The following is a 12,285-nucleotide window of genomic DNA, read 5'->3' on the forward strand; positions in this document are numbered from 1 at the left end:
TTTTTTTTTTTTTTTTTTTTTTGAGACAGAGTCCCGCTTTGTCGCCCAGGCTGGAGTGCAGTGGCCGGATCTCAGCTCACTGCAAGCTCTGCCTCCCGGGTTTATGCCATTCTGCTGCCTCAGCCTCCCCAGTAGCTGGGACTACAGGCGCCCGCCATCTCTCCCAGCTAGTTTTTTGTATTTTTTAGTAGAGACGGTGTTTCACCATGTTAGCCAGGATGGTCTCGATCTCCTGACCTCGTGATCCGCCCGTCTCGACCTCCCAAAGTGCTGGGATTACAGGCTTGAGCCACTGCGCCTGGCCACTCAACAGCTGTTTTAAATGAGTTAGTACTAAAACATGCATTTTTTTTTAACGAGTGAAAGCATCCTAGATGTTTTTCACGCAGTGTTTGTGGCCCTGCAGAGCTCAGCGGTACACATTTTTTTCTCTCATCAGAGAGAAACTGGTTTATTTAAATTAATTAATTAGAACTCTTTTCTTTTCTTCTCTTTTTTTTTTTTTTTTTTTTTTTTGAGACGGAGTTTCGCTCTTGTTTCTCAGGCTGGAGCGCAATGGCGTGATCTCGGCTCACCGCAACCTCCGCCTCCGGGGGTTCAAGCGATTATCCTGCCTCAGCCTCCGGAGTAGCTGAGATTACGGTCATGCGCCACCACGCCCGGCTAATTTTGTATTTTTAGTAGAGACGGGGGTTTCTCCATGTTGGTCAGTCTGGTCTTGAACTCCGACCTCAGGTGATCCATCCACCTCGGCCTCACAAAGTGCTGGGATTACAGGCGTGAGCCACGGCGCCGGGCCCTAGAACTTAATTTTTTTCTCAGGGTGTGACAATGAAAAAAGATTGAGAAACATTGATTTAAAGCACTTAAAGAATGCCTGATGAGGGGTCGGGCGCGGTGGCTCAAGCCTGTAATCCCAGCACTTTGGGAGGCCGAGGCGGGCGGATCACGAGGTCAGGAGATCGAGACCATCCTGGCTAACACGGTGAAACCCCGTCTCTACTAAAAAATACAAAAAACTAGCCGGGCGAGGTGGCGGGCGCCGGGCGCCTGTAGTCCCAGCTACTGGGGAGGCTGAGGCAGGAGAATGGCGTAAACCCGGGAGGCGGAGCTTGCAGTGAGCTGAGATCCAGCCACTGCACTCCAGCCTGGGCGACAGAGCCAGACTCCGTCTCAAAAAAAAAAAAAAAAAAAAAAAAGAATGCCTGATACATAGAACACCTGTATGTTGATATTTATTTAAATCTTTTTTCTCCCATTATGTACTTCAACTCTCTTGCGTTCCTGGAATTAGAATGAAGAATCCCTCCATTGTTGGAGTCTTGTGCACAGATTCACAAGGACTTAATTTGGGTTGTAAGTATCTCTCATACCAACCATTTGGTGAATTGCACAGCATCTGATGTTGACTTGGAGCCTAGGGTGCTATTATTTTCTAGCTTTTATTTCCTGTTACCTTGCCAATTCTTTCTGCATTTGAGAGTAGAGATTATCTCCAAATAACAGTATCAGAAAATTGAAACTTTTCAGTTGGTATTTATGAAGGAAGATGTTCCTTGCAGTCCTATAGCAATAAATAGTTGTCTCTACTAAAAATAATATTTGAATCATTTTAAATTGAGTCTAGAAAGGACTTCAGATAACGATGGCTGTTAACCATTTATTGAATGTATTCCATATGCTGAGACTGCTAGGTTCTAAATACATTATCTTTAATTTTCAAAACAACCCTGCAAGGTGGGTGATGTACTATTTTTAAGCTCATCTACACTAAACAAGAAGTGAATAGGCAGTAAAATGGGGTTTCATTGTTGGACATACCTAGTCTCAACCCCTTGCTCTTTCATTTGCTAGTAGTGTGAACATGGACCAAAAAACTACCATTTAGGGCTTCATTTTCTTCACTGGGTTGTTATTTAATAATGGTAATAATCATAGGATTATATTTATTGAGCTCTTATGTGCCAAGCACCATTGTAAGTGCTTTACGTATACTCTTTTATTCCTCATAACCCAGTGGGGTAGAAAAAGAAATTGAGGGGCCAGGTGCAGTGGCTCACGCTTGTAATCCCAGTACTTTGGGAGGCCAAGGCAGACACATAACTTGAGCCCAGGAGTTCAAGACCAGCCTGTGCAACACAGAACCCCCCCATCTCTATTTAAAAAAAAATATATATATATATATATATATATGTTTTTAAAATTTAAAAAAAGAGGCTGGGTGTGGTGGCTCACGTGTAATCCCAGCACTTTGGGAGGCAGAGGCTGGTGGATCACCTGAGGTCAGGAGTTCGAGACTAGCCTGGCCAACATGGTGAAACCACATCTGTACTAAAAATGCAAAAAAAATTAGCCAGGCATGGTAGCAGGTGCCAGTAATCCCAGCTACTCGGGAGGCTGAGGCAGAGAATCACTTGAACGTGGGAGGCAGAGGTTGCAGTGAGCCAAGATTGTACCATTGCACTCTAGCCTGGATGACAAGAGCAAGACTCCATCTCAAAAAATAAAAATAAAAAAAAAAGAAACTGAGACACAGAGGTTAAATAACTTGCCCGAGGTCATACAGCTGGTAAGTAGTTAAGCTAGGATTTTTGTCTGGCCCTGAGGCCTCTTAATCACAATTTTTTTTTTTTTTTTTTGAGACGAAGTCCAAAGTCTTGCTCTGTTGCCCAGGCTAGAGTGTGGTGGCACAATCTTGGCTCACTGCAACCTCTGCTTCCCAGGTTCAAGCAATTCTCCTGCCTCAGCCTCCTGAGTAGCTGGGATTACAGGCATCTGCCACCACGCCCAGCTAATTTTTGTATTTTTAGTAGAGACAGGGTTTCACCATGTTGGCCAGGTTGGTCTCGAACTCTTTATCTCAGGTGATCCACCCACCTCAGCCTCCCAGAGTGCTGGGATTACAAGAATGAGCCACCACACCTGGCCTAATCACAATATTTTAAGGTTATATAATATGTATAAAATGCTTACATAGAACTGAGACATAATACTTAATAAATGGTAGCAATTACAGATGAGGAAGTAAGTTTGGAAAGGTAAGTAACTAAAGCCGTTAATTAGTGACAGAACTAGTAAACCCAAGACTTGTTGCTCCTAAGTCAGGAATGTTTAAAGCTCTGAATTTTTGCTGGAAGGGTAACTGAAAGAGGTAATCTGTGTAACTCAGTTATGTTTAACATGCACATCACTCATTTGGGAGAAAAAGGGTAAATTTTTGGAAGCATTTGCCAGGCTCACTAATGGAAAGACTGAAATTCAGGTATGGAAATCTAAAACTCAATGAGTTCCTTCAAGAAACCTTCAAGGCCCAAACGTCGGCATCGGATCTGGTCAGAATGTTTTGTATAGTAATGGTACATCCATATGCTCTGCCATAGTGGCATGTCTGTTACCTGATTTGGTTTCAGGTACAGTTAAGTTTGTGTTGCCTTTGTATACAGAAATATATTGTGAAGTATACTTAGTAATTAATTTTTGTACCTAGAATTTATAGGTACTTTTGTACCCAAGATTTAGTTACTATTATACAGACTAATACAAACATTAATAAAAAGACAATTCTGTTGACATTTTAAAACAACCAGCTAGCTTATTCTAGCAGAAATACTCTATGAGCAATCAGGTGACATATATCATCTCTGTTTTCCAGGCCGTGGGACCCTGTCAGATGAGCATGCTGGAGTGGTATCTGTTCTAGCCCAGCAAGCAGCTAAGCTAACCTCTGACCCCACTGATATTCCTGTGGTGTGTCTAGAATCAGATAATGGGTGAGTAGATTTCAACAGATCCTTTCCTTTTTGTTCAGAAAAATTCCTGGTAAAATTGGCGGGGGCCGGCCCTGTGTTCATCAGTGATTCCTTATTCAAACTACTTTGGGAAAAGTTCTTAATCTTTTGGACCACAGGATCAGACAAGTTGATCCCTAAAGCTAATGTGCTCTCAAGACACAATGCTATTTAAATGAAGAATAAGAATTGGCACAAACTATCAGTTTATCAACCAAAAGAAAGTAATAAATAGCACAAAGGAAAACTAATCCGAGAATAAAAACTACTATTTTTTTTTTTTTTTTTTTTTTTTTTTGAGGCAGGGTGTTGCCCTGGCACCAGGCTGGAGTACAGTGGTGTGATCATGGGTCACTGTGACCTCAACCCTTCTCAATCGCTCAAGCGATTCACCCAACTCAGCCTCCCGAGTTATAGCTGACACTACAGGTGTGCACTACCACACCCAGCTAATTTTTCTATTTTTTGTAGAGAGGAGGTTTCACCATGTTTCCCAGGCTGGTCTCAAACTCCTGGGCTCCAGTGATTTGCCCACCTCAGCCTCCCAAAGTGCTGGGATTACAGGAATGAGTCACTGCACCCAGCCAAAAATTACTTCTAAAGTAATAAAATTACTAAAGATATTCCAAGTGATGGTCCTTAGAATAATATGTGAAAAAACATATACAACTGCTACTATCACAGCTTTGTAAAAAGAAGAAACATACAGTCATGCATTGCTTAACAATGGGGATACATTCTGAGAAATGTGTCAGGCAGTTTTGTTGTATGAACATCATAGAGTATACTTAAACAAACCTGGGTGGTATACCTATTACACACCTAGGCTGTATTGCTCTTAGACTACAAAGATTTGTAGCCTAAATAATGTAGGCAGTTATAACAGTGGTATTTGTGTATCTAAACGTAGAGAAGATACAGTAAAAATACGATATAGAGAAATTTTTAGAAAGTATATCTGAATAGGGCACTTACCATGAACGGAGCTTACAAGACTGGAAGTTGCTCTGAGTGAGCCAGTAAAACTTTTTGACCTTTATAATAACACTTAAAACAATTGTACAGCTGCACAAAAATTCTTTTTTTTTTTTTTTTCACTTTTTAGACTTTTGTTAAAAACAAAGAAGAAACACACATTAGCCTAGGCCTGCACAGGGTCAGGATCATCAATATCACTGTCTTCTACCTCCACATCTTCTCCCACTGGAAGGTCATCCAGGGCAGTAACATGCATGGAGTTGTCATCTCCTGTCTCCTGTAATGATGATACCTTCTGGAATACCTCCTAAAGGACCTGTCTGAGGCTGTTTTATAGTTAACCTTTTCTTAATAATAGGAGTAATATACTCTAAAATAATTATAAAAAGTATGCCGGGCACAGTGGCTCACACCTGTAATCCCAGCACTTTGGGAGGCAAAGGCGGGCAGATCACTTGAGGTCAGGAGTTTGAGACCAGCCTAATCAACATGGTGAAACCCTGTCTGTACTAAAAATATGAAAGTTAGCCAGGCATGGTGGCAGGCACCTGTAATCCTAGCTACTTGGGAGGCTGAGGCAGGAGAATTGCTTGAACTCGGGAAGCAGGGATCACGCCAGTGCACTCCAGCCTGGGCAACAGAGCAAGACTCCATCTCAAAAAAAAAAAAAAAGTATAGTAAATACATAAACCATAGTATAGTCATTTCTTATCAAGTGTTATGTACTGTACATAATTGTATGTGCTATACTTTTTATGACTGGCAGCACAATTTCACAATTTGTTTATACCAGCATTACCACAAACATGTGAGTAGTGTGTTGTGCTTTGTGACGTTGGGACAGTTAAAAGGTCACTTGGCAATAGGAATTTTTCAGTTCCATTATAATCTTATGGGACTACCATCATACGTAGGGTACACTGTTGACTGAAGCATTGTTATGCAGCACATGACTGTATCATATACATGCAAAGAAAACAAGGACCAGGAAAGCCTTTTTTTTGTAGTTCCAGCTACTGAGGTGGCTGAAGCAGGAGGATTGCTTAGTCCAGGAGTTGGAGGCCAGCCTGGGCAACATAGCAAGACAGTGCCTAAAAAAACCAAAACAAAGAACCAGGGAAATATTAACAGTGGTTGTCTGTATGTAGTAGGATTAAGAATTCATTTCGTGTTTATATGCTATACGTTTGTGTATTTCCCAAATGTTTTGTTAATGTTTATTGGTTTTATACATAGAGAAACAATTACATTATTTTATACATTGTGTCCTAAACCAAACAACATCTTTATTCTTACAGTGAAGTACCACTGATAACATCTTACTGAATATTTTCTTCCTTGCATTTCAGGAACATTATGATCCAGAAACATGATGGCATCACAGTGGCAGTGCACAAAATGGCCTCTTGACACCTCATATCTGTTCTTCAGCAGCCTGTCACAGGAACTCAATCCTACCTATGTTAATTACCTTATAGAACTACTAAAGTTCCAGTAGTTAGGCCATTCATTTAATGTGCATTGGGCACTTTTCTATTTATTTAAGAGTCAATTGCTTTCTAATGCTCTATGGACCGACTATCAAGATATTAGTAAGAAAGGATCATGTTTTGAAGCAGCAGGTCCAGGTCACTTTGTATATAGAATTTTGCTATATTCAATAAATCTGTTTGGAGGAAAATGGATCTTTTCTAGATTCTTTAAACTTAACCAAATGTTCTTTTTGTTCAGTTATCAAATTGTAATTGTTTTAAAAGGTCTTTGTTCTAAATTACTTGCTTTTGTTTAAGAAGCTTCCTGAAATACCTACATTCTCACAGGCACATCCATGGATCCCACCCCTGTGCAGTCAGAGATCTACATATAACTTTTAACCCCCCAACAGCCTACTGACTTAAACATTAACACTAGTTTTCTATGTTTCATATTTTTTTGGTTTGGTTTGTTTTTTTGTTTTTTTTTTTTTTTTTGGTAGACAGAGTCCTGCTCTGCTGACAGGCTGGAGTTCAGTGGTGCGATCTTGGCTCATTGCAACCTCCGCCTCCCGGGTTCAAGCGATTCTTCTGCCTCAGCCTCCCAAGTAATTGGGATTATAGGCATGTGACACCACACCTGGCTAATTTTTGTATTTTTAGTAGAGACGGGGTTTCACCGTGTTGGCCAGGATCGTCTCGATCTCTTGACCTCATGATCCACCCGCCTCAACCTCCCAAAGTGCTGGGATTACAGGCAATGAGCCACCGTGCCCGGCTGTTTTATGTATTATATACTATATTCTTAAAGTAAGCTAGAGAAAAGAATGTTATTAAAACTATAAGGAAGATAATATATAATATTCATTAAGTAGAAGTGGATCGTTATAAAGGTCTTTGTCATCTTCACAATGAGCAGTCTGAAAAGGAGGGTTTGTCTCACTGTCTCAGGTGGCAGAGGTGAAAGAAAATTCATGTGTAAGTGGATCCGTGTTGTTCAAGGATCAGCTATACTATATGGCAGGAACTCATTTAATTTTCCTTAATAACCCTATACAGTAGGTACTCTTATTTACCCTATCTTAGGTTTGTGTAACTAAGGCTATGAAATTACCAGAGTCATCATTTGGACTCAGGACTCCAACTCAGAGTCTGTACTCTTTTTTTGGTTGGTGTTGAGATAGAGTCTAGCTCTGTCGCCCAGGCTGGAGTGCAATGGCATGATCTTGGCTCACTGCAAGCTCTGCCTCCTGGGTTCATGCCATTCTCCTGCCTCAGCCTCCCCAGTAGCTGGGACTACAGGTGCCCACCACCACACCTGGCTCATTTTTTGTATTTTTAGTAGAGATGGGGTTTCACTGTGTTAGCCAAGATGGTCTCAATCTCCTGACCTCATGATCTGCCTGCCTCGGCCTCCCAATGTGCTAGGATTACAGGCGTGAGCCACCGCGCCCAGCTGAGTCTGTACTCTTTAACACCTAGACCACCAAGTAGGACATGTTGGCTAGAAAATAAATTTTTACATTTGAAAAGTATAGATCTGACTGCGTACAGTAACTCATACCTGTAATTCTAGCACTTTGAGAGGTCAAGGCAGGAGATGGCTTAAGCCAAGACCAGCCTGGGCAACATACTGTGACCCCATCTCTACAAAATAAGCTTTTTAAAAATTAACCAGGGATGGTGGTATGGGCCTGTAGTCCCAGCTACTTGGGAGGCTGAGGCAGGAGGATCACTTGAGCCTAGAAGGTTAACGTTGATGATGTGCCACTGCACCCTAGCCTGGGTGACAGAGCAAGCCACTATCTCAAAAAAAAAAAAAAAAAAAAAAAAAAAAGGTTCGCTTCAACCTTTATAGTTTTCAACAACGGAATTGTGCACAAGCAGGCACAAAAGACTGATTCGTTGAACTTGAATGTAGTTCTGTTGCTCTAGCAATTTAACATTTGACAGTGTAAAAACCTCCAGAATATTACTTATCCAAAAATATTAAGCATCTACAAATATAAGGTGCTATGTGAGAACAGCAAACATTTTAGTAAGACATAGCTCCAGCCCTTGAGCTTGTACTTTAATAGATGGGATATATATGTGTGGTCTTCAGCATACTTACTAATAACTGACATACATGTTGTTTTATGTCTGACTTCCCCAGTAGTGTACACACTTTGAGGGTACAAGCTTTGTCTTTATTTTATTATTATTATTATTATTTTTTGAGACAGTCTCGCTCTGTCACCCAGGCTGGAGTGCAGTGGCACAATCTCGGCTCATTGCAACTCTGCCTCCCGGGTTCAAGTGATTCTTGTGCCTCAGTCTCCCGAGTAGCTGGGACTACAGGCACACACCACCACACCCAGCTACTTTTTGTATTTTTAGTAGAGACGGTGTTTTGCCATGTTGGGCCAGCTGGTCTCAAACTCTGGGCCTCAAACTATCCACCTGCCTCGGCCTTCCAAGTGCCAGGTTTCAGGCATGAGCCCCCGCGCCCAGCACCTTTGTCTTATTTACATATGTATCTTAAGCACCTAAAACAGTTCCTAGAACAGAGTAGGCACTGAATAATTGCTGAATAGATGAGTATATAACTAGTACAAGAAGTTTTCTTTATTTTTTTGTTTTTGAGACAGGGTCCTGCTCTATCGCCTAGGCGCATAGGCTAGAGTGCAGTGACACAATCTTGACTCACTGCAACCTCTGCTTTCCCAGGTGCAAGCGATTCTTGTGCCTCAGCCTCCCAAGTAGCTGGGGCTACAGGTGCACACCACCATGTCTGGCTAATTGCTGTATTTTTAGTAGAGACAGGGTTTTGTCATGTTGCCCAGGCTGGTCTTGAACTCCTGACCTCAAGCAATCCTCCCACCTCAGCCTCCCAAAGTGCTGGGGTTACAGGTGTGAGCAACCATGCCTAGTCCCACAAAAGAGTTTTGTAGTATGAACTGAGCCTCCGAAGATAGAATGAATGGATGCTTGCAGTAAAAGGAATATGGGGTTTCCAGGAAGAGGAAATGGCAGTGGTAAAGAGTGGATAAACCAAAAGGAATATGTAATAGCAAATGCCTTTGTTTGGTCTGTGAGGTAGGAGGTGAAAAAGCTGAAAGGTAGGGTAGCTAACTCAAGGAAACTGAATATCTGCTTTTTAAGAAATCTAGGCTTTATCCTATTAGCAGATTGGATTTTGGAGCAGGTGAGAGTAAAGGTGGAGCTTTAAGATTAATTTGTAGTGGCCAGGCGCCGTGGCTCTCGCCTGTAATCCTAGCACTTTGGGAGGCCAAGGCGGGTGGATCACCTGAGGTCAGGAGTTCAAGATCAGCCTGCTCAACATGGTGAAACCCCATCTCTACTAAAAATATAAAAATTAGCCGGGTGTGGTGGCAAGCACCTACAATCCCAGCTACTTTGAGAGGGTGAGGCAGGAGAATCCCTTGAGCCTGGGAGGTGGAGGTTGTAGTGAGCCAAGATTGCACTACTGCACTCCAGCCTGGGTGAGAGTGAGACTCCATCTCAAAGAAAAAAAAAATAATTTGTAGAAAGAGCTCATTTTTTTCAAGGTGAGCTTCCTTTTGTTCATCTATGTATCTCCAGTTCCTAGCCCAAAGTAATAACAGCCAATCTTTAGTGAGTTTTTGCCACATGCTAAGCAATTTACATTCATTTACCTCATTTAATCCTGAATCTTACAAGGTATTATCCCCATTTTAGAGAAGAAATAGGCTCCACAAGATCATTAGCTCAGGATCAAATGTAAGAGACAAAAAAAGCAAATTAGGCCAGGTGTGGTGGCTCACGCCTGTAATCCCAGTACTTTGGGAGGCCAAGGAGGGCAGATCACCTGAGGTTGGGAGTTCAAGACCAGTCTGACCAACATGGAGAAACCCCATTTTTACTAAAAATACAAAATTAGCTGGGCATTGGTGGCACAGGCCTGTAAACCCAGCTACTCGGGAGGCTGAGGCAGAAGACTCGCTTGAACCCAGGAGCGGGAGGTTGCAGTGAGATTGCACCATTGCACTCCAGCCTGGGCAACAAAAGCAAAACACCATCTCAAAAAAAAAAAAAAAAAAAAAAAATTGGCAGAAAGGGAATAAAGGAGAATGAAGAATTAAAGATGAATTTTCTAGTCTAGGTGATAGAACTGGGTGCCTTAGAAATAAAAGCAGTGAACTCAATAACAGTGATAAGATGACGGGGTTTGATTTTAGATGCTGACAGGGCATCTTGGTGGTAATCCTTAATAGCAAGCATGTATGAGTGCTTGCTGTTTACCAGACACAATGCTAAACCTCCCCTAAGGAGTCTCTCATTGCATTTAAATGTTATTTATTTATTTGAAACAGAGTGTCACTCTGTCACCCAGGCTGGGGCGTGGTGGCACCATTTCAGCTCACTGCAACCTCTTCCTCCCAGGTTCAACCGCTTCTCGTGCCTCAGCGTCCCAAGTAGCTGGGATTACAGGCATTCACCACAACACCTGGCTAATTTTTGCATAGAGACAGGGTTTCACCATGTTGGCCAGGTTGGTTTCAAACTCCTGGCCTCAAGTGATTCACCCACCTTGGCCTCTCAAAGTGCCGGGATTATAGGTGTGAGCCACTATGAACAGCCTTCCATTGCATTTAGAATTAAAAAGTTATGGCTGGGCACAGTGGTTCATGCCTGTAATCCTAGCACTCTGGGAAGCCGAGATGGGCAGATGACTTGAGGTCAGGAGTTCGAAACCAGCCTGGCCAACATGGTGAAACCCCATCTCTACTAAAAATCCAAAAAAAAAAATTAGCCGGGTGTGGTGGTGCACATAATCCCAGCTACTCAGGAGGATGAGGCACAAGAATCACTTGAATCCAGGAGGCAGAGGTTGCAGTGAGATGAGATTGTGCCATTGCACTCCAGCCTGGGCTGTGACTGAGCGAGACCCTGCCTCAAAAAAAAAAAAAATAATAATAATTTTAAAAGTTTTAACCGTGACCTCCCAACCCCTGCATGATTTAGCCCCTGCTAACCCCTTGGGCCACATCTCATGCCACCCTGTGTCTACTATATAGGCCCCTCTGTCTGGCACAACATCTGGCACATAGAAAGCAACTGTTTTTATTGAATGAAATAAATGAACATACATTCTCATTTATTCTTCACAGCACCCTTTGAGGTAGGATATAATGTATCCAATTTATCAATGAAACATAAGACATGCTGGAAAGAGCTTAAGGCTGGAGAAGGCTTATTTTCTAGTCTGTACAGAGCCAAAACTGAAGTACGCTTGTATGAGGGAGTCCCGGGACACTTCTATAACAGTTAATTTTATGTGTCAGCTTGGCTGGGCTATGGGATGCTCAGGTATTTGGCTAAACATTATTTTGGGGTGCAACTGTGAAGGTGTTTCTGGATGAGATCAGCATTTGAATCAGTAGACTGAAGAAGACTGCCCTCCCCAATGTGGGCGGAACTCATGCAATCCATTAAAGGCCTGACTAGAATAAAAGGCTAAGAAAGAATTTCTCATTGCCTGACTGTCTTGTAGTTCGGACATCGGTCTTCTCCTGACTTTGGACTCAGACTCAGAATGGAACTTACACAAATGGCTCTCCTGGTTCTCAGGCCCTCTCAGACTAAAACTTATACCATCAGCACTTCTGGTTTTCAGGCTTCTGGACTCAGACTGGAACTACACCATCAACTCTCTTGATTGCCCCGCTTGCTGACCAGAGTGCAGGCTTTTCAGTCTACATAATCATGTGAGTCAATTCTCATAGTAAATCAACCTCAATATCTCCTCCCCCATCACTGGTTCTTGCTCTGGAGAATATTCTATTCTTTCTGAATAACCCAGACTCATTCAACCCCTCAGGTTTGATAATTCACTAGGATGACTCACAGGACTGAGCACTTAGTTGTTGTACTTACAAGGTTTATTAAAGTGAAAGGATAAAAAACTGACTCAACAAAGGCAAAAGGAGGATGGGGCAAAGTCCAGAAGAAACCAGGCAGAAGCTTGCAAGAATTCTTCTATCAGTGAAGATACACAGGATGTAGTTAATTCCTCCAGCAAT

General features: G+C 42.2%; 1 protein-coding gene across 1 annotated transcript in view; it reads left to right on the plus strand.

Moving 5' to 3' along the window:
* LAMTOR5 (late endosomal/lysosomal adaptor, MAPK and MTOR activator 5) overlaps positions 1–6,449 on the plus strand; it is a 7,426-nt gene extending 977 nt beyond the window's left edge. The window contains exons 2-4 of the mRNA XM_023232514.2: positions 1,295–1,356; positions 3,653–3,770; positions 6,116–6,449. Coding sequence (XP_023088282.1) covers positions 1,295–1,356; positions 3,653–3,770; positions 6,116–6,176 — 241 coding nt within the window. The 3' untranslated portion in view covers positions 6,177–6,449. The remainder of the gene's footprint in view (positions 1–1,294; positions 1,357–3,652; positions 3,771–6,115) is intronic.
* The last annotated feature ends 5,836 nt before the right edge of the window (positions 6,450–12,285 follow it).

The sequence above is a fragment of the Piliocolobus tephrosceles genome, chromosome 1 (assembly GCF_002776525.5).
Source record: "Piliocolobus tephrosceles isolate RC106 chromosome 1, ASM277652v3, whole genome shotgun sequence".
Taxonomy (NCBI): Eukaryota; Metazoa; Chordata; class Mammalia; order Primates; family Cercopithecidae; genus Piliocolobus; species Piliocolobus tephrosceles.